Source organism: Equus asinus, chromosome 3 (genome assembly GCF_041296235.1).
Source record: "Equus asinus isolate D_3611 breed Donkey chromosome 3, EquAss-T2T_v2, whole genome shotgun sequence".
In the NCBI taxonomy this organism is placed as follows: domain Eukaryota; kingdom Metazoa; phylum Chordata; class Mammalia; order Perissodactyla; family Equidae; genus Equus; species Equus asinus.
In genome coordinates, this window is record NC_091792.1 from 96,272,018 (window position 1) to 96,295,177 (window position 23,160).

At 36.5% G+C, this 23,160-nt stretch overlaps 1 protein-coding gene across 15 annotated transcripts in view; it reads left to right on the top strand.

Moving 5' to 3' along the window:
* The window catches only part of LIN54 (lin-54 DREAM MuvB core complex component), a 64,589-nt gene that overhangs the window by 18,325 nt on the left and 23,104 nt on the right, over positions 1-23,160 (top strand). For 8 of the 15 annotated variants that reach the window (XM_044766231.2, XM_044766235.2, XM_044766233.2 and 5 more), the window contains exons 4-5: positions 1,125-1,256; positions 5,209-5,351. In XM_044766231.2, the coding sequence (XP_044622166.1) occupies positions 1,125-1,256; positions 5,209-5,351 (275 nt within the window). The remainder of the gene's footprint in view (positions 1-1,124; positions 1,257-5,208; positions 5,352-23,160) is intronic. The other 7 variants (XM_070505520.1, XM_070505518.1, XM_070505522.1 and 4 more) reach the window with 1 other exon arrangement.

Consider the following 23,160-nt stretch of genomic DNA (forward strand, 5'->3'; position numbering starts at 1 on the left):
ATATAATCCTCTGGCAGTCCTGGGAGGTAGGTACTAGTAACAGCCCTGCTTTGCCCGTGTGGAAACAGGCACTCAGCTAGTAAATGGCCGAGCTGGGATTTGAACCCAGGCAGGTTGTTGCTAGAGCACACGTGCTAAGTCTAATAAGTTTAAATACACAGGAGAGTATAGTATTTCATGGTTTCTGTTTGAATTTTTGGTTTCAGTATGTTAATACGCTCTATATGCAGTTCTCTGTGAACAAAAAATTGTCACAATGATAGTGATTACTTAAGGGATAACAGAATTTTAACTATATTACTTTTACCACCGAATTCCTTAGTGTGGCCCAATTCTCTTTTATTATATACTTTAAAATTTGTCACCACCAATAATTATAACATCTCAGAAATCTTGCCTTTGAGTATTTCATTCTCATTATTGTTCTAGCTTATCTGCCTTTGTACTCCCAATCTAGCAATTATTTGACTTTGAAATCTCTGATCTGTTAACCCTTCCACTTTCTCGTTAAGAATCACCCTCTTTCTGTCTTCAAATTCTTCCTTACTCAACATGGAGTCCATAACCCATCATTATTGCTCCCCTGCAAACACCATTGATTCTCTTTCTTCTGTCTCTGTGATGGCCTGGTTAAGGCCAGCTCTCTTCTTACTCCCTGTCTGGCACGCAGCTCAATACTTTTAGAGAAAAGCATACAGCCATGCTGACTGGACTTTAATTCAGAGCTATCCTGACATTACTCTTTTCACCAATTAGGAGGTCATTTCTGATTTCCATTGTGCTGAGGGCTTATGGAAGCACCTCTGGATGGAAGACTTTGCCTAGGGACTTTTAAACGCTAAATACCCATTTCTGGAATGTGTATTCTTGATGAAGGTACTTCACATGTTAACTAACCATCCCTAGGATATATATTAAAACCACGTACTACTGTCTTTGATAAATTTATGGATTGTACAACAGTAGGCAGCTCTGGAGTTAATGGCAGTGACTTATCTTTTACCTGAGGCTTTGAATGTATGTAGCAAGGCTTCTCATTTCAGCTAGTGAAAGGAGTCATGGAAAGATTGTAGTGTGAGGACATGTCGGATGAATGGATATTCTCTTTCTCTTCTGGCCCTCAGGAAAGGTTTGTGATGGTACAGGAGGCTGGTGTCTTGAGGGCTCTGTGGAAGGCAGCTATGGCCCCAGAGGAAAGATTGGACAGGGTTTGGATTTGAAGCTGGTTCAGGACCTGGGGCTTCAGGTGGCTCAAAGTGAGTAGGGCTTAGATGTATTGATGAAAAAGGGACCGCCAGTCCCCTGGGAGGTTTTGACTAGGTGGAGGGGGTTGACTAGGAAAAATGTCTCAGTGCAATGTTCTTTACTGTTTTTGAGTCTGAGAGAGTCCCTTAAAATTTTTAGTTATGGGGGGAAATTGTATGCTGAACAATTGTGGTGCTTGCAGAAGCGTCTGAATGAGTTTTTGGTTAATGTCAGATTTCACTTCTCTTACGTTTGACTCTAATGGATGTCGTTGCTGGATCTTTGGGTCATTTATAATGTGTTGCACACTAATCATAGCTTCACCTTTTAATTACAGATTTATTAGCCCTACTGAAATGCACACTGGCTTTTTAAAGTTTCTGTTAGTCATGCTGTATTATAACGCTTGGTTTTCTTGTCTGTCTCCTCTACTAAATAATTTTTCTTAACGGTAATTTTTTTTGGTTTTCTTTGCCATCTAGTTTTTTAAATTAATTTTTTAAAAATTGTAAAATATACATAACAAAATTGACCATTTTATCCATTTTTCAGCAGACTCTTCAGTGGCATTGAGTGCATTCACATTGTTGTGCAGTTATCACCACCATCCATTTCCAGAAGTTTTTTTATCTTGCAAAACTGTATTTCTGTACCCATTAAATAACTCCCCATTCCTCCCTCCCCCACCTCTATAATTGTCTCTATCAGTTTGACTACTCTACATATCTCATGTAAGTGGAATCATGCAGTATTTGTCCTTTCATGACTGGCTTATTTCACTCAGCATGATGTCCTCCTGGTTCATCTCTGTTATAACATGTGGACGAATTCCTTCCTTTTTAAGGCCGTATTTGTATATGTATGTATAATGTATAATGTATATGTATATGTATAATGTATAATATGTATACATTATACATATGTACCACACTGATAGTAGTTCTTTTATCTTGTTTGTCTCCATCTCTTCAATACCTACCGCAGTTTCTGCATCTGGATGTGGCTCCGTGGATGTGTGTTGTTGAATGAATGTGGCTGTCCTGGGAGCAGTGTAGTGGTATGGGAGGAGCCATTGGGAGACTTGCATTTTAGTCATGGCTCTTCCACTGATTTTCTCTGTGATCTTGGGTAAATATATTATCTGTTCATCTTACTTATTTCCGTAAAATGTTGATACCAACCACTTCACGAGACTTTTGAGATGTTAAATGAGATAACAAGGTCCTCATTAGCAGAGTTCCCAAGGTACAAGTTTGCTATAGTGGAGCAAACTTCATCAATGTGAAGACATTCACTAATGAATTAATCTCTTATGGAATTAGTCCTCACTCAGATATGCTGCCCCCAGCCTCTCTCATCTGTCGTCTTTGGATTATGTCTCTTGATTCTTGGAGAACACCTGACAGAACAGTGTAAATGTCTTGCACATTGATTTCAAGGTGCAATTGTGTAACTTGCATTCTTGCTTAAATCTGTCTGCGGAGCTAAGGATAAATAGGGATTTGGAGCTTGGATTAATCAGGAGAAATGCTATCTGGATAAAAAACAAGGAGGCCCCTTAAAAAGAATAACTTGAATTTTAAAGGATATAGAGGGTTCTTTTAAAAATGAATTCACTTTAAGTAACCCTTGGTATCAGTTATCCTCAGGAATTGAGGATTTTTCTATATGAATGTTTTCTGAAATGTATATAATGCTTAACAAATAAGAAATTATATTAAAAATCATAAATGAGGTGCCGGCCCGGTGGTGCAGCCGTTAAGTTTGCATGTTCCACTTCTCAGTGGCCCGGGGTTCGCTGGTTCAGATCCCAGGTGTGGACATGGCACTGCTTGGCAAAAGCCATGCTGTGGTAGGTGTCCCATGTATAAAGTAGAGGAAGATGGGCACAGATGTTAGTTCAGGGCCAGTCTTCCTCAGTAAAAAGAGGAGGATTGGCAGTAGTTAGCTCAGGGCTAATCTTACTCAAAAAAAAAAAAATCAGAAATGAGCATTTATGAAATTGTGTCTTTATTGGTAATTTGTTTTCTTAACATAATGGTTCTTGGGGCTTCAGGCTTACCACACAGGAATAAGTTTTGGAAATGAGAGCAGGCAAACATGTTACTTCAGGCAGGCTTATCACTTTAGGGGAGCTTTCTAAAAATATTTGATGTAGATTAATTTAGCTTATATAGAATTGACTTATTTAGTTATTAGGTAGTTCAAATTTTAAAAAAAACCCACCAGAACTCTCAACTGAAATTCCTTAATTAAGAAATATGTCAGTAAAATTAAATGTAACCATGTACTACAAAGAAATTGAAAAAATTCTATTAAAATATTTTTAAAATTCATAAATGTCAGATAAAACTTGTTTGACTTTTAAAAAAGAAACTTTGTATACTGTGGCATTCTTATCAGAAAAAACAGCCCAGAAGCTCTTACATGCTGGGTCTCTATTTTTGTCTAAAGAGAAATTTCCTTCTTTTTTCTCTTTTTCCCTTTCTCTTTCCCTCTCTCTCTCTTTCATCTCTACGTGTATTTATAAGTTAAATCATAGCATCTAAAGGTTAGAGGGGATTTTAGAGATGATGTAGTTAACTACCTTCTCTGCTTCTTGGGTGCCTGAATTCCCTGTTAGCCAGTTGATTTAATTCTCCATCATCTGCTGGGAATACCTTCAGTGAGTAGAAACTCACTCATGTTGAAACAGTCATTTCAACTGAATATTTTTGTTAGAAGTGCTTTCTTAGTGCTGAACTGAAAAATTTCTGTTTCTGTGCATTAGTGTAGTGCATCTGATGTGATATAGATTGTTCTAATCCTTCACTTTCACAGCCTCTATCGGTCAGGATAATCTTGGCTGTTCTGCCATAATAAACAATCTCCAAATCTCGGAAATTTAAAAAAAACACAAATTTTATTTGTTATTTGTACTTCATGATTATCTTCATGTCCATTGGGGGTTAGAAAGGGGCTCTTCTCATCATAGTCACTCAGGGCCCCAGGCTGACGGAGGAGCTACCGTCTCAGATGTGGCCGAGGAAAAGAGAGCTTTGGAAGGTCGTGCATAGGCAGTGAATGTTCTGGCCCGGAAATGACATACATCACTTCTACTCGTAGTTCATTGGCCAGAACTAGTCATATGTCCCTAACCTGGCACAGAGTGAGGAGGGTAGGAAGTGCAGTTCTACCACGTGCCCGGAGCGGGAGCGAACCAGAATACTTGGTGAGTGGCACTGATGACTCTCAGAGTCTTTCAAGAATTTGGAGATGTGTCGTGTCTTTGTAGTCCTCTCTTGGCTAGGATAAAAATTCCTCCTATTTCAACTCGTTGTGTGATTTCTAATTCCTTAAGCCACCCAGACACACTATAATTTTTCTGTGTTGTTCCTGAAGGATATTGTCCAGAAGGGAACACAGTATTCCTGTTGGAATCTGGCCAGGACCATTTTTTTTCTTTTTGGCAGCCTAAAATCAGACAGTATTAAAGTAGACAGTGTTCAAGTTAGTCCAATACTTATGGGTTTTATAGATGTGGATTTAAGTTGTATCCTGAATAGTTTAGGTTCAAAGAGGAAGACAGCTGTAGTATAGTAGAGAACAGAGATTGGAGTTTTAAGACTTGGATTCAAGTCCTGACTTTGAGGAGCTGTGTTACACAGGGCATGTTGCTTAGTTGTCCTGAGCCTGGCTTCTGGAAGATATAACTTAACAGTATTGATGAGAATGTGAGCAGATGTGTTTTCCTGGACTTGATGTAAAGTGTTATTAAGATACTATGTGTTACTAAGCATTGTTTTGCATCCTTCTGCCTAGGTTCACCATAGTTCATTAGGGACTCAGATGTTTAAGTTCATACGTGGATACATATGAAATAGTGAACTTAGATCCTACAGTCCTTGTCGGTGTAAATCATCATCACATACATTTTTATACTATTATTGAAAAAGTCAAACTGATTGCTGCCTCTCATTGCAGGTAGGGTTCTTTCACAGTCTACTCCCGGGACTCCATCAAAGACCATAACAATATCTGAAAGTGGTGTTATTGGATCGACTTTAAATTCTACAACACAGACACCAAATAAAATAGCCATCTCACCTTTGAAATCGCCAAATAAGGTAAAAAAAAAAAAATTCGCCACAAATGCCAAGTTTTATGGTTAATGCTTTTATTTTCTTACTGGTCACTTCAGATACTTCAGTTTTAATACGTCTCCAAGCAAGTTAGAGGCACTCATGAATACTGGATTATTTAGTAATGAAGGATATATAACAAATAAAAACTTACTCTAAACACCTAGTAACATAGTAAACATTTTGCATGCTAAGATGATTTCCGTGGCCCATATGAATGTGGATACAACAGAAATCTTTTGGATGAGGTATGTTATGTGTTTAATTCCTCTTCAGTCACTATCTGTGCAAAATTATTGTCTTTGGGTAAGTCACATATATAGCAACTATGTAAATTAAAAATGTTAAGTATAACTTTTTTTATTTTAATAGAATACTCCATGTCTTCTGTTTAAGCTATCCTGGACTCTATGGAGGCCTGAGCTTTTGCTGTGTAACAGAGTATCCAGAGTACTAGAAATTGCCATCAAATGCCTGTAACCATATTATCAGAGTTTTTTAAGCTTAAGTACAATTCATTCAAAGCATGTGAAAGTTTTTCATAATTGTTTTCATTTTAAGGTGGCAGAGTACCTGTCATTTGACTTTTAGGTCAAGTAAGTTGTCTTAGCTCACTTTCCTAAAACATACAGATGTCATTATACCAGCGTAACACTTGTGAAAAAGTTGTTTTAAAGGACATATTCAGGTGGAGACCCAAACGTCATTATTATGTAAGGTGCCACCTTGTGATTCTAAAAATATACTGCCCTTTGTGCCCAGTTTTTTTCTTTAATTTGTTACCGTCATAAATATAACAAATGTTAAATGTTTGCCTTACATTTTTTAAAAATTCTAGCTACTGGTTTCTCTTTTAATGAGACTTGAATTTAATGTATAAATATGTCTCTTACAGTGGGATTCTGCCTACGTAATAATGTAGATAATTATTTACTTAAATGGAATGAATTCAGCAGATGTTTGAGTGCTTACTATGTGCTGTGCACAGTGATAGGCACTGGGGATAAAAGCATGAATATGTTTTTAATTTCAAGCAGTTCAATAGGAAAGATAGACTTATGCATTAAGAATTGCCATACAAAACCCTAACAGTCACAGGTGCATTGGTGAGCTCTGCTGTGTGTGTCAGGCAAAGTTTATACCAAGGAGGCTATTCTTGAAAAGTCTTGACCTTAAAGTAGTTTGAGTCTTAGCTGTGGGGGAGCAGAGGTGGCTTTGTGGGTTGAGGTAACGAAAGCGTAGCTTTCAGGGAAGCTGTATTGCTTTGGTAGTGTGAGAGCTGAGGGTGCTGAGGTTAGATGGAAGGTCTCATTACCTTCAGGGGAGTTTAGATTTTATTGTTCTAGACTTTTGTAGCTTCCCATGGCTTCTAGGACATGGTTCTCAGTCTTCTCTGCAGACTGGAATCACCTGGGGAGCTTTAATAACTACCACTGCCTGCTCTTATCCCCAGAGACTCTGTTTTAATTGGTCTGCAGTTTGGCCTGGTATCAGGATTTTTAGAAGCTCTCTAAGTGATTCTAATGGGTAGCCTAGATTGAAAACTGCTGCTCTAGGATAATAGGAGACTCCCATTTTAAAAACGATGACTCTTGTGGTATTATGAAAAATAGTTTGGGAGAAGGTAAGCCTGGATCCTGGAGAGACCACTTAGGTTAGTGATTCTCAACCTTGGCTTCACTTTAGAAGCACCTGGGACTTCTTGAAAGAACTAATGGCTGGGCCCTAGCTGACCCCATTTAGATCAGTCTGTAGGCTGGGGCCTAGGCATTAGATCTAATACTTTAAAATTCTGAAGTGTAGGCCAGGGTAGAGAATCACCAAGTTAGACTGTTATTGCACTTCAGTTTTGAGCTAGACTAGTAGTTAAGGGGATAGGGAGGAAGAAATGTATTGAAAGAGTTTAAGACATAATGACTGGATGCCAGGGTCATAGGGGGCCAGAATCTAGGATGACTCTCAGATTCCTGACTTGGATAACAGAGTAGGTGGTGGCACCGTGGACTAGTATGACTGATTTATGGGCTATATGCCTGATGGCATACAATAAGAGCCAGCTTTATATTCTCTCAGCCTGGACTTTAGCCATGCCATATTGGATCTTCCCTCTCTGCTTCTTGACAAGAGGTCATTTTTAACTATAAGAACAAGCCTTATTTTGGTGATTAAATTCACAAGTATAAAAAGTCTAGTCAAAAGCTTACATCCAGTTGAGAGCTTCTCCCCTCAACTCAGACCTAATCATGCCTCAGGGACCAGGTATTGGAGAAGAGGAATGTAATCTGTTTCTTCACTCCTCTACCTCCTCCCCCTTTCTGTTTTTGGTTTCTGATTGGAAGGAAGACTAGAAGAGAAAGGACAAAGTTTTATATGACTGGGACTATTGTAATTCAACTGCTGGTGCCGCACCTCTGTGTGGCAGGTGTCCAGGTGTGGACTTGCAGAGCTGTGCATTCAGGATGGTTTTTGGAGCCCCCTGTGGGTGCATCCGCATTGCCTGGTTCCCTGTCATGGGTCTGGTGCACACTTCAGCTACCTTTGACGGTCTCCTCTTAGCTCTCTCTTGGTTCTTATAGTCCACCCTACAGCCTGTTACAGCTGAGTGCCCTTACTCCAGAAGGCACATGTCTTTGGCCCATGAAGATGCTTTAGCCCTTCTGCAGCATCTACTTGACTAATGGGAACCTATTAGAACCTAGTGATAAAAGTGCAGCTTGTCTATCTGCTGTCCTCTGTGTCATTGCTGTGCCATTTTGACAGCTCCATGCTTTCAGAACTTCTTGCTTTCAGAATTCTCCAGACTGGTACCAGTTTCTGTGTTCATGTGTGCCCTAAACTCCTGGCGATATGTGTCAGGTTCTCCCAAGAACTCTCTCACTGCGTTCAATTCTGTTGGCTAGACCAAGCTGGGCTCAAGGGTTTCTTTATCTCAGTATGTTGCCAGCCAAAGATTCAAATGTCAGTTTTCCCTTCTTACAGCTATCACCCAGTCTATCCCAGAGGTTTTCTTGGAGAACTCCTGCCTTTGTTCTCGCTGAGGTGTAAAGCCCCAGCATTCTCTGTGTTTATGAATTCACTTCTAATTCAAGTCTGTTTTGTTTCATTTTCAGTAAGCAGGAGGTGGATGATAGGGATGCTGTCTTTTAGTAAGGGTGGCATAGATGTCTTTTTTATGCTGGGGGAAGTTTATCATTTGTAGTTCTCAGTTTTGGGGGCCTTATTTCAGCCAAATTTTGAGAGAATAGAAAACATATATACTAGAGAAGGAATATAGAAGGAGTTTGGGCAAAGAGATGTTGTTTAGTTCTTGGAGATGTTTGTCATTGAAATACCCAGTGATTATCTAAAGGAGGGTATCTTTAGAAGGCTGAAATAGACAGTGGCTAAAACTATGCATATAGATAAAATCAACCAGAGAGCATGAGGTTTTGTGTAGATTGAAAAAAAAGCAGGACTGGATCACAGAATGTTGAGTTGGTAGGAGAAAAAGGAGCCAATGGAAGAGAAGGAATGGTAAGAGAGGTAGTAGGAGAAACTAAGAAACGTGGAAGGAGAGACTTCAGGAATGATATTGGGCTACAATTTCAAAGGTCATAGAAGAGTCAATTAAGAAAAAGACTAGAAAGTAAGGATTTGCTGGAAATCTTGCTCTCATTGATCGAAAGTGGTCAAAAGGAAACCCCTGGGCACTCACCATTTCCTACCTGCCAGCATTCATAATCTGACCATCTGCCTTGAATCTTCCAGGACTTCTCTCGTTATTTATCCCTGTTTATATTGGGTACCACCAGAAAGCCCAAACTTCTAGATCACTTTCATCTCCCACACCTAGTCTCCCTCAGGCTGTCAGTATTTTCTGTCCCCTCTCTCACCCATCCCCACCTCTTGAAATCTTTCCAGCGTGTCCTATCTGGAGTTCATAATCAAAATAATCCCCTAAATCCTCAACCTCTTCACTGAATATTCCTTTTATCTTTTTCCTCGAATGGATACCTGGCTCTCCCTGAGGATACTGCTTCCCCTGCAGACTTCTTAAGTGATGGCTGTTTCTCTGCTTCAGCTCTTGTACCACTGAGCCTAGAAGGGGGGATGTGGGGGACAAGCATCTTCCTTGCTTCTTATTACAGTTTGCAGACCATTCTCCCTCTCTTCTCCATCTTTTAAACTAACGTTGCCAGGTTTGTTGTGGGAAGTTGGGCATGTCTAATGTCTTCTTAATTTACTGATATTATAGTTATCTCTTATTGTAGGACAAATTTCTTCCATTGTATTTATTTTCTAAAGTAACCCTCAGTTTTCTTAAGAACTTATTAGACATGCAAATAAGCATTAAACAAATGAAAATGTGATTCTGCATGGCTTTCTTTTTGCTTTAGATTTTAGCAGTGCTGTTATCCTCTACTTTCTGACTTTCAGTGTGTCTTTCGTCCTGTAATCTTACTCTTCCCTTTTAGTATTGTTTTTTTCTTGGCATATTTTGGTTTATTTCAGAAATGCAATGTGGTTTAACATTAAAAATCTATCCGTTGAATTTACAACATTAATAAGACAAAGGAAAATAATTATATGAATGTATACATCTTAACACGGGCAAAAAAGCCTGATAGTAGCCAGCCTCCATTTTGCTGCAAAATACTTGAAACAATAAAAATAGAAGGATAATTTCATAATTTGAAAAGGGAGAAAATACATCAAACTTTGTGTAACGGTGCGATATTGAACAAGGATACCCACTTTCAGTACTTGTTCAATTCTACTGCAGTCTGAGTTATGTAGTAAGGCAAGAACAAGAAATAAATGGTATCAGGCTTCAAAACAAAATAAAAAATTGTCACAGTTTACATATTACATTATTCATATTATTACGTTATTTGTATTATAGACATTATTCATATTCATGTAAAATTTAAGAATCTGCCGTTGAATATTAGAATTAATGTATAAATTTAGCAAGATGATTAGATAAATAGTCAATATAAAAAATCAGTATTTATAGACCATTTGTGTTTAATCTAATTGTTGATATGATTGGATTTAAATCTTGCATCTTACTAGTTATTTTCTCCTTATCCCATCTGTTCTTTTTCTTTTTTTAGCTTTTTCTGCCTTTTAGGCAAATTGAATATTTTTTATGATTCTATTTTATCTCTACTATGGCTTGTTATAGTTAAATTTTTTTTTAATTTATCGATTACTCTAGAGTCAAATATACGTTGCTGACTTGCCACAGTCTAACTTCACATTTGCATCACTTCTTGTAGGGTAAGAACAGCACGGTGCTTCCACTTCCTCTCTCTGATCCTTTGTGCAGTCATTGTGAAGCATTTTACTTTTGTGAATTTACATCTTATAAACGCCATAGTACATTTTACTATTTTTGCTTTACATAAAATTATCTTTTATAAAGCGATTAAAAATAAGAAAAAAAGTCCTTGATTTCTTTTCATTTTAACCATATCCTACACACTTCCTTTCTTTGTGAAGGCCCCAGTGTCAGTCTCATATCAAACTCCTTCTTAAAGATCTTTCTTTAATATTTCTTTAAGGAAAATCTCCTGATGAGAGATTCTCTCGCCTTTTGTTTGCCTGAAAAAGTCTATTTTGCCATTATTTTTGAAAGATATTTTCATTGGGTAAAAATTCTGGGTTGACAGTTTTCCCCTAGTACTTTACAAATGTCACTCCATTGACTTCTAGATTGCACAGTTACTGGCGAAAAGTAATCTGTAATTTTTGTCTTTTTTTCCTTTGTGTGTAATGTGTCTTTTTCTTTTTTTTCTAGCTGCCTTCAAGATTTTTTCTTTATATTTGGATTTCTGTGGTTTGACTATTATGTATCCACATATATGTTGTGTTGTTTTCTTTTTTAGACATATATTTATCTTGATTTTAAAGTTCCTATGATCTATGATTTATTTTCTTTTATTTTGGGGAAACTTTTGGGCATTTTCTCTTGAAAAATTTCTTCTGCCTTATTCTTTCTTTTCATTCTAGAACTCCAATTTCAAAGATGTTAGACTGATAAACTTCCACAGCTCTTGGAGACTCTATTCTTGCTTCTCCTCTCCCACTTTTTTCTTTGTCTTTCAGTTTGGATACTTTCTGTTGACATATCTTCAAATTAGTTGATTCTTTCCTCAGTTGTGTGGAGCCTCTTAATGAACCCATTGAAGAACTTCTTTATCTCTGCTAATAGTATTTGTTTTATTTCTGGCCTTTCCATTTGACTCTTTCATATAGTTTCCATCTCTCTGCTGCAGTTCCCCTCTGTTCCTTGCCTGTTGCCTTCCTTTCCCACCAAATCTGTTAACGTGTTAATCATAGTTATTTAAAAGTTTTTATCTGGTGGTTGCAACATCTAGGTCATCTCTGAGTCTGGCTCTAATTTCATTACTGGAACAGCCATCAGAATTTGTTTTGTTTTGTTTTGGATATTTAAGCTTATATATCTTGGGTGGGAACCATATTCTCTTAAAGGTGGGTGACTTAGCATGCAGAGTGAAGCCGGGCTGTGGATTCATGTCAAATCTGTTCAGAGAGACTTCAGGGTAGTTGAACTTTTGGATACCTGAAGTTCAAGAAAGCTTTGCAGAGCTTGGGTTCTGGAAAATTGGATCAAAGAAATGAGAGTTAGAAACCTCGAAATCCTTTCTTTCCAACTAATTTGGTCTTACAGTAAGTAAAATTCCTAACATGTGAGGCCTGGTCACACTTCATATAATGTTGATGGATTCTTTTCTTTCTCTTAATGTCTCTGTGGTCAACATGAATACGTCTTCAAAATATCTTTCTCTTTACTTCTAAGTCTATGCAAATGCTCCGGGACGTCCTTGAACCCATCGTACGTATGCTGCTTGTCAGTTTTGCTCTCCTACCCAGGGGAGTGCTCTTCTGTCTTGGCCTTTATTTGGGCAAACAGATCTTTCCTGTTTGCCCTGCCTCTGGTAAGTAATTGAACCAGCACATTGCCATTTAGAATGCAGAATGTGCTTGACTCCCCTGTGAGGGATTTCAGAGCATAAGCTTTGTACAAATGGTTTAGTAGAAGTTTCTTACTTCTGTGATGTCTCTGCCCAGTATAACTTCTTGCATTCTTCTGCTTCTAGGTCTTCTAGCTTGGGTAGAATTCTATGAAGCTTCTATGATTAAATTCTAGATTCATTATTTTACTGTAGTTGCTTTATTATTTATCTATCCCTCCATCCATTAATCATCTTATTTTTTAAATGCATTTCAAAGTAAGTTGCACATATCCAGTATACTTCTCCCCATATATTTCATCAAGCATACCATTAACTAGAATTCACTGTTTTTTTAGAGGATTTTTTTCCTTTAAGGTAAAATTTATGTATACTGAAATGCTCAGATTTTAAAGATCCCGTTGGATGCATTTAGATCAAATGCATACCTCTGTGCAGCCCAAACCTCTGTCAAGATAAAGACCATTGTTCTCACCTTGGGAAGTTCACAGTTAAAGTAATTTTCCTAACTGTTTCTGAATGTATCAGGATGAAACAAGGTACCTACATTTGATAGGTTTTGGTAAAAAGCCTTTTTGAAATATTTCCTAGAAATTAAGAAGCAAACGACTGCAGATTATTAAAAATTCTTTTGCATCTAGTTTAGATAGGTTCTAATTTTTTTCTTTCTACTAAATTGAAGGAGGACTTAAGTTGGTTTTCAGATCATTAAAAATAATTTTTGATGGTAGAATATAATGTGATTTTGGTATAAACTCAAAATTAAAAATATTAATGTGTATTATTACAATAAATATCCTTTGTTCATATATTCTTATTTGTGAAAGCAGTGTTGTTCACTGTTTATATTTATGAAAAAATACAGATAGAATTGGTGCTGAATCTCACTCTGGAAATATGTAATATTCATCTATGGATATAGGAATTAGTCTTTAAAAATGAGTCCTGTCCATCTTATTGAGAGATGTTTCCAATAAAATCTTTTGTGTTGTAATAATCACAATTTGTGATATATTTATGTTGCTTTGATTAATTGTATATAATAATTATATTATTAACTCAATCCAAACAAAATTATTTAATATTTAGAGCTTTACCTAGGAGGAATAGGAAATAATGCTTTTAAAATTTCAATTTATAGTCATGCATTGCATAATAATGTTTCAGTCAACAACGGACTGAATATTGGATGGTGTTCCCATAAGATTAGTACTGTATATTCTAGGTGAGTACCATATAGCCTAGGTGTGTAGTAGGCTAGACCATCTATGCTTGTGTAAGTGTACTCACTGTATGATGTTCGCACACAGACAGAATCACTTAGTAATGTGTTTCTCAGAACGTATCCCTGTCATTAAGCGACTCATGGCTGTATATACATCGTTTTGTTTCAGAGAATTATAATAAAAGTATTTCAAATATAAAAATGTTACATTAGAATAAAATTTTTTAGGGGATATTGAATTCAAATACAAATTCACAGAGGAAAAGGAATAATGTAAATTTCTGACTGCTAAAGAATGATTTATTTATATTCTTTAAAATATAAATACTAGTGAGTATCAAATCAATTTGTTGCTTTGATTCTTTTGAATACATTTTAAAAAGTGATGTGAGAATTTTATTTTTAAATGCTAATATTTTTAATAGGCTGGAAATTACAATAAACTGAGTGATGTTCTCCATCTCCCTAAAGATTGTCTGCGTTCCAGCCAGCTGGAAGGGAAAAGACGTGGAGAAGCACACGTGGGAGGCTTTGATGGGCCATACCTGGAAGGATGCGTATTGCATGCATTCACTTCACTAGCTAAAACTCATTCACATAGCCTTACCTGACTGCAAGGACGGCTTGGAAATAATCTGGCTATATGCGTAGGAGGCAGAAGAGAATATAGATTTTGGTTAGCAGCAAGAAGTCTGTAGCATAATCGTCCATATATAGCAAATAGTGCTACATTAACACAGGTAATTGGCATTAGGTAGGCAGGAAACTGGGAGCCTGAATAAGAATGAAGATTTTCTGTTATAAAGAGCCACTCTTCCCATTCTGTTTATCAGTGGTTATCAAGTATTTATTTGAGGTCTGTGTGTGCCATGTGCTGAGACTGTGTGAAATACAGAAGAGTTACAGTGGTTGGGCAGACAAAATTGAATGCAAGTAAAACAATAGTGAATAATGAAATTGTGTGGTGTAGACTGGGTATAAGAGGAAGGAGAAAGAGATAAGTCCTAGTATTTCCTTGATTCACCATTCAGCAGATACTTACTGAATGCCTACAGTGTGTTAGGGGCTGTGTTCTTTGGGGAAATAATAGAGAGCAAAATAGACATTCGAACCTGAAGTCTTTGGAGTTGGGGGAGGGAGTGTGAAGGAATGAATCAAATAATTATACAAACATATATAATTGCAAAACCAAGAAAAGACACATGACATGTGGGATGGTTAGAGAAGGCGTCCCTGAGCTTGGGATAGGAATTAGAGACGTCAGCTATGAGAGTGAAGGACTGGAAGTGAAATAGGTACGTACACATGGAAAAGTGAGACAGCTACTCTGATTGGAATAAGTAAAGCTTTGGAGGGAGTGGAGAGCATATAAACATAGGGTTAGATTATAGATAATTTTTAACATGAAGCAAATTTAGGCTTAAATTTGTCATTAAAAGGAGACTTATGGAATACTTCTGAGCAGCAAGGGATATAATAAAAGTATGAAAATGAAGTTTGCAAAAAGTTAGGCAATGTCTGTATGGTGGATTCAAGGCAGGCAGAGACTGATTATAAAGCTGATTTTGGGGCTGGCCCCGTGGCTGAGTGGTTAAGTTCCCCTACTCCACTTCGGAGGCCCAGGGTTTCGCCGGTTTGGATCCTGGGTGCAGACATGGCACCACTCATCGGGCCATGCTGAGATGGCGTCCCACATAGCATGACCAGATACACAATTACCATATACAACTATGTACCGGGGGGCTTTGGGGGAGAAGAAAAAAAAAGGATTGGCAACAGATGTTAGCTCGGGTGCCAATCTAAAAAAAATAAAAGAAAGCTGATTTTGAGTTGTTTTGCAAATATCCAGGCAGGAAGTGATATGAGCAATGACAGTATTGAAAAATTGAGAGAACAGTTTTGAGACAGAGGTTTCAGAAGTTAATAGCTTTTGCTGTGAAGCTCTTTCATGTTTGGCTTGGGGGTGGTCGTGGTGGTAATGAGTACAATTTGAAGTGAAGGGATTCTGTTTTCCTGATAAACTTTGACGTAGATTTTTCTAAGATTAAAAAGAGTTGGAGGTGAGGTGACTACAGGCTCTAGGCTTCATTGATTCTGTTGCCTGAATTTTTATTTTATATATAGCTTCCTCATACCAGGACCCATTAGCCAGAATAAAGGAGCAGAAGGAATAAATGACTGAGAATTTATTCTCTTTTCTATGTTACAGTACTGATTTTGTTTTATACTTTTATAATTATGTTGACTGAATACCTGTGGTGTCCTGTTGCCATATTTTTTTAACTTTTTTTTTTTTTTTTCGGTGAGGAAGATTCGCCTTAAGCTAATATCCTAATATCTGTTGCCAAGCCTCCTCTTTTTTTTTTTTGGCTTGAGGGAGATTAGCCCTGTGGTAACATCTGTGCCAGTCTTCCTCTACTTTGTATGTGGGATGCCTCCACAGCATGGCTGATGAGTGAAGTAGGTCCACACCTGGGGTGTGAACCTGCAAACCTGGGCTGCTGAAGCAGAGCGTGCGCAACTTAAACCACTTGGCCATGGGGCCAGCCCCCTAAAAACTTTTTTACTGTAGAAATTTAAAATATATTAAAAAGTTAAAATAGTGTAATTAACCCCATGTACCCTTTATCCAACTTTAGAATTAGTGGTTTGCATTGCTTTCATCTATGACCTTCCCCTAACTTTGGTTTTTTAAAAAATAAATCATGTCATTTCATCTGTAGATTTTTTTACACGTATATATAAAAAATAGGGACATTGTTTTTAACTTACCCATGTTCCTTTAATGCTATTAAATATCTAGTTAGTTCACATTTCCCTGATCATTTTATTTATTTTTACACTATGTTTGAATTTGGGATTCAGAAAAGTTTGTGAATGATTGATATTTCTTTTAGTTTCTTCATCTCTTTTTCTTTTCCTCATCTTTTTTTTTTTTTTTTTTTAGAGAAAAGCAGGTTGTTATATTCTACAGTTTTTCAGTCTGGATCTTGCTGGTTGCATCCCTATGGTACTGTTTATTGTCGAGAATTCCTGAAACCCCCATGGCTCCTATATCTTTACACCTTACCATATGTTTTTGTCAATGTTTTCTCCCAGTCTATGATTTACCTTTTTATTCTCTTAACAGTGCCTTTTGCAGAGCAGAAGTTTTTAATTTTAATAAAGTTTGACTTACCAATTTTTTCTTTCATGAAATGTGCTTTTGATGTTGTATCTAAAAAGTTATCACCAAACTCAGGATAACCTAAATTTTCTCCTTATATTACCTTCTAGGAGTTTTATAGTTTTAGGTCCATAATCCACCTGTGAGAGGTGTAAGATCTGTGTTGGGATTCATGTTTTTGCATGTGGATGTTCTGTTGTTCCATTTGTTGAAAAAACTATCCTTTCTCCATTGAATTTGCCTTTGCTTCTTTGTAAGAGATCAATTGACTGTATTTGTCTGGGTCTGCTTCTGTGCTCTCCCGTCATTCATTTTTAGTCTTTGCCAATCTACCTGATTAAAATATCTCACTCTTGATATTTTAAAAAATTATTCAAATCTTTGTGTCTTCTGGACTTCTGTGGACTCTGATGCCCATTGGGTGGTTTGTCTTTTTTCCCTTTCATATTGAATTACTCCTTTGTTATTAATGTGGTTACAGACATTTTTCCCAGTTGGCTTTTTTTTTCTTGCAGAAATTTCGCACATTAAATTAGTCAGACTACTGTAGTGTCTTCATGAACGAGTTTTGAGTTTTTGAGTCATGCTTAGACAAATCTTCCTTACTCCAGTATTTTAAAATATTCATCTGTTTTTAAAAATTATTATTTGGTTTTATTTGTTTTACATATAGTATTCTTTTATTACAAATTAAGTACAAGAACCAGATAGATTTATTCTTATTTTTAAATTTTATGAAATGATTAAGTTCATATTAGCTTTTATATCATTTTGGTCCTGACTGATTTTCATAACCCACTTTGCAAGGTGGATATCTTATTTTTTTTATTGTGGTAAAATACACACAGCATAAAATTTGCTATCTTAACCATTTTCAAGTATACAATCTAATGGTGGTAAGTGCATTCATATTGTTGTGCAACCATCTCCACCATCCATCTCCAGAGCTCTTTCCATCTTGGAAAACTGAAACTCTGTACCTGTTGCATAGTAACTCCTCATTTTTCTCTTCCCCCAGCCCTTGGTGACCACCATTCTATTTTATTTGTATGACTTTGGCTACTCTAAGTACCTCACATAAGTGGAATCATACAGTTTTTGTCCTTTTGAGACTGACTGACTTCGCTTCGCCTAATGTCCTCAAGGTTCACCAGTGGTATAACATATATCAGAATTTCCTTCGTTTTTAAGGCTGGATAATATTCCATCATATGTATATTCGTCTGTTGATGGACACTTGGGTTGCTTCCACATTTGAGCTGTTGTGAATAATGCTACTATGAACGTGGGTGTCCAAATATCTCTTTGAGACCCTGCTTTCAATTCAAACAGGCCCCCACTGTTGGTTTTCTCGATAGTAGCCATCCTAATGGGTGTGAGGTGGTATCTCACTGTAGTTTTGAGTGGCATTTCACTAATGATTAGTGATGTTCAAGTATCTTTTCATGTGTTTATTGGCCATTGTATGTCTTCTTTGGAGAAATATATTTTCAAGTCCTTTGCCCATTTTTGAATCGGTTTGTTTGAGTTTTCGAAGTTCTCTATACATTCTGAATTTTAATCACTTATCAGATATATGATATGCAAATATTTCCTCCCATTCTGTGAATTGCTCTTGTACTCTGTTGACAGTGTCTTTTGAGGCACAAAACTTTTTCATTTTCCTGAAGTTCAATTCTTATTTTTTTCTTTTATTGCCTGTGCCTTTGGTGTCATATGCAAGAAATCATTGCCAAATTCAGTGTTAGGAAGCTTCTGCCCTGTGTTTTCTTCTAAGAGTTTTCTGGTTTTAGATCTTACATTTAGGTCGCAAGTCCCTTTTGAATTAATGTTTGTATATGATGTTAAGGGTCCAATTTCATTCTTTTGCATGTGGATATCCAGTTTTCCCAGCACCATTTGTTGAAAAGACTGTCTTTTCCACATTCAATAGTCTTGGCTTGTTGAAAATCATTTGACTACATATGCACAGGTTTATTTCTGGGCTCTATTCTATTCCATTGGTTTATGGATCTGGCTTTATGCCGATGTTGTTTTATTTTTTAGGTTAAATCTTTGGAGTAATAGGGATCCTACTTTTTTCTTCTGACCAAATGGCTAATCTGTATCATTTATTGAATAGTTCATCATTCTCCATTGATCTGAAATGCCAACTTTCATCATGAACTTTTCTATATATGGGTTATTTTATCTATTCTTTTGATATTTGGCACTCTGTTCCTAGGCCAGTCTCATACTGTTTTATTTACCCTATGTTGATATGTTTTAATCTTTAGTAGGGCTGGTTTCTGATTTTTATCAGTCTGATGCCTTATAAAGCAGATTGTCTAATTTTACCTGATATGGTCATTGGACCCTTTTCTTGAATGCTCCCGTGGATACTAATACATCCCATTTAAATTACTCATCCTTGTCACTACAATTCATAACTATTAGTAAAACATAAGTTGGGTTAATATCAATGAAAAAATAGCAAATGGATTTCTTACACCTGTTTCATAATATTTCACCAGTCAATAAATTAGTGCTGAAAGTTCTGGTGTCTGTCTCAAGGTTTGGCTCTGTCGTTAGTCATATAATACATATAATATTTATCTCTTCTCATTTACTCATTTGTCTCTTTTAGCTTGAAAGCATTTTAAAGCTTGCAAATTTGCTTCTTGGTAGGTTTATTTTAATAACCCCAAATTTGGGAATTAGAGTAATGTAAACATAGTTTTTACATGATGATAAGCTCTATAAACATTGTCACAAATTTTAGAAAAGCATATTAATGTGGAACCCTACAAGTTCCTGATTTCAAACTATATTACAAAGCCATAGTAATCAAAACGGTATGGTACTGGCATAAACACAAATACACAGATCACTGGAGCAGAATAGAGAGCCTAGAAATAAACTCACACGTGTATAATCAATTAATTTATGACAAAGGAGCCAAGAATATATGATGAGGAAAGAAAAGTCTCTTCGATAAATGGTGTTGGGGAAACTGGACAGCCACATGCAGAAGCATGAATCTGGACCACTCTCTTACACGATACCCAGAATCAACTCAAAATGAATTAAAGAGTGAGTGTAAGACCTGAAACCATAAAACTCCTAGAAGAAAATGGGGTAAGCTTCTTGATATTGGTCTTGGCAATGATTTTTTGGATTTGACACCAAAAGCAAAGGCAACAAAAGCAAAAATAAACAATCGGGACTGCATCAAACCAAAAAGCTTCTGTGCAGCAAAGTAAACCATCAACAAAATGAAAAGGCAGCCTGCGGAATGGGAGAAGATATTTGCCAGTCATATATCTGATAAGGGATTAATATTCAAAATATATAAAGAACTCATGTAACTCAATTAAGAAAAGGCAAGCGATCCGATTAAAAAGTGGGCAGAGACTCTGAATACACATTTTTCTGAAGAAGACATACAGATACAGATGGTCAACAGGCACATGAAATGGGGCTCAGCATCACTAATCGTGGAAATGCAAATCAAAACCACAATGAGATACCACCTCACACCTGTCAGAATGGCTATTATCAAAAAGACAAGAAATCACTAGTATTGGCAAGGATGTGGAGAAGAGGGAACCCTTGGGCACTGTTCGTGGGAATATAAAGTGGTGCAGCCACTATGGAAAACAGTGTGAAGGTTCCCCAAAAAACTAAAAATAGAACTGCCATATAATCCAGCGCTTCCATTTCTGGGTATTTATCCAAGGGAAATGAAATCACCATCTTGAAAAGATATCTGCACCCCCATTTTCATTGCAGCATAATTTACAATTGCCAAGACATGCAAACAACCTAAGTGTCCATAAGTGAATGGATAAAAGATGAGATATATATATACACACACACAGATAGATATATCTATATATGTAGATATATATATAGATATATCTATGTATACACACACACACACACACACAAGGAAGTGTCATTCAGCCATAAAAAAAAGAAATCCTACCATTTGCAACAACAGGGATGGGCCTTGAGGGCATTATGCTAAGTGAAATAAGTCAGAGAAAGACATATACCATATGATCTCACTTACATGTGGAATCTTAAAAAAATGAACTTACAGATACAGAGAAAAGATTGGTGGTTGCCTGGGGCAGGGGGTATGGGCGCAATGAGTGAAGGTGGTCAAAAGGGACAGACTTCCAGTTGTAAGATAATTAAGTCCTGGGGGTGTAATGTATAGAATGGTCACTATGGTTAATAATAGTATATTGTATATTTGAAAGTTGCTAAGAGTAAGTCTTAAAAGTTCTCATCAAGAGAAGAAAATGATTTGTAACTATGTGCAGGCTGAATGTTAACTAAATTTATTGTGGTAATCAATTCACAATATATACATATATCAAATCATTATGTTGTATACCTAAAACGAATACAATGTTATACACCAATTATATTTCAGTAAAAAAAGAAAAAAACATAAACTCTTTCCTCTTAGAAAGTTATACCAAAATTAGCTGCCAATTACCTAAATCCAAAACTGAATCTTGTCATTTTCTATGTAGAAATGCCTGTGAATCGCTACTTTGAGAGATTTCACAAATATGGCTTATGGTGCAGGTTGCTTGAGATTCATTATCTGTTCTGTCATATACCATCACTATTCTTTTTTACAACTTCTGTGGAAAACTGTTTCTTGTAGGATGTCTTGACATGATACTGTCTGTCCTTCTTTTGGCACCCAGTATATTATATATAAATTTTAAAAAAAGAAAAAGTTTCCCACCCCAAAATGCTATTGCTAAATAGGTTTGGGAACACCCTACAGTCATGCATCACTTAACAACAAGGCTACGTTCTGAGAAGTGTATTGTTAGGTGATTTTGTCACTGTGCAAACATCATAAAGTGCACTTGCACAAACCTAGATGGGATAGTCTATTACACACCTAGGCTATATGGTACTAATCTTATAGGGCCACCATCGTATACACAATTTGTCATTGACCAAAATGTTGTTACATGGTGCATGACTATATATCATACCTGTCTAGGAGATTCATAATATGTATTAGCATATTATAGGCTCTGAGAAGTCCCATTGCAGAGGCCTTTGTTTACTTTACCTTAGGATTCCATAAATTAATCTGACAAAAGTGGGCCATTTCATGTAACATCTAATCCTGAAGAGCTGATGTTTAATGAAGCAAATGCATTTTGGTAAACACTACCCAGTCAGCATTAAAGAAAGTATTATTCTGATTTTCCAATAGATTAAATGCCATCTTAATATCTGTTTGAAACAGCGCAGTTTGTACAGGTGTCCCAAAGCGCTATACAAATTTCATGTAGTGGTAATGTTCTCCCTGTGCAAATAGAGAGACAAAGGTCTACAGAAACAGTAGGTTGCTTCTCTGAATACACACGAGACTGAGACAAACCGGAACCAAAGCCCATGTTTCCAAACAGTGGTTTCTAAGCCATGTTTACAAATAGAACCAAAGTGCAAATTTTAAAAAAAAGAAGCATATTAATATGGAACCCTACAAATTTAGTGTTTTTGAACATTGGTTGAGCCATCTCTCTGTTTATGTGTCTGTCTGTCTCCAACGTCACCAAATAAAATCAGAATCCTCAGTTACAGAACAAGAAGAGTGTTTTATTCTTCCTTTTCTTTTAGGTAAATCTTCAATTAAGCAAAGACTTTTGGCATTTGCTAATTGGAAAGTAATGATCAAAGAAATTTATCTTAAATATATAATTATGATATTAATCTGTAAATAGAAAGGGCTTAGGAAATAGTACAGATAAAAGGAATCTTTAAGTCCATGTTTTTTTAGGGCTGCCACTAATACATGTTAAATGCAGTTATTTTGAATTTAAATTGAGATCTTTGCTTTTTAACTCAAGCTGTCAAGGATGTTAATCAGGAAATAGCAATAACTGAAGATTTTTGTTGAATGCACATGAACTTTTTCTGGCAATGAGGCATTCAAATGGAGTTTCTTGGGCCACTGTACTTCAGGGAGGAGACCGAATTGTGAATTCTCAAAGCAATTAAGTGTATTCAAATGTTTTTGTCTTTTGCAAAAGCAGTAACTTTTATATGTTACCTAGTATTTTAGGTGTTAAAACAATGCAGTTTAATCAGTGGTTGCCAAGAGTTGGGATTGGGGGAGAGTGTGAATATAAAGGGTACTAGAAGAGTTTCTTTGTGGTGATGGAACAATTTTGTATCTTGATGGTGATGTTGATTCCATGCATCTACAGTCTTTAGTATACATCAAAAAAAAAAAGTGTATGGACGCTGGTGAAATCTGAATTGGACTTTTCTGTAGTTTAGTTGATAATATTGTACCAAATGTCAATTTCCTGGTGTTAGTAATGTTCTTTGGTTATGTAAGATGTTGTTCTATTGGGGAAAGGGTACATGGAAACTGTATTAGTTTTGCAACTTCTTGTG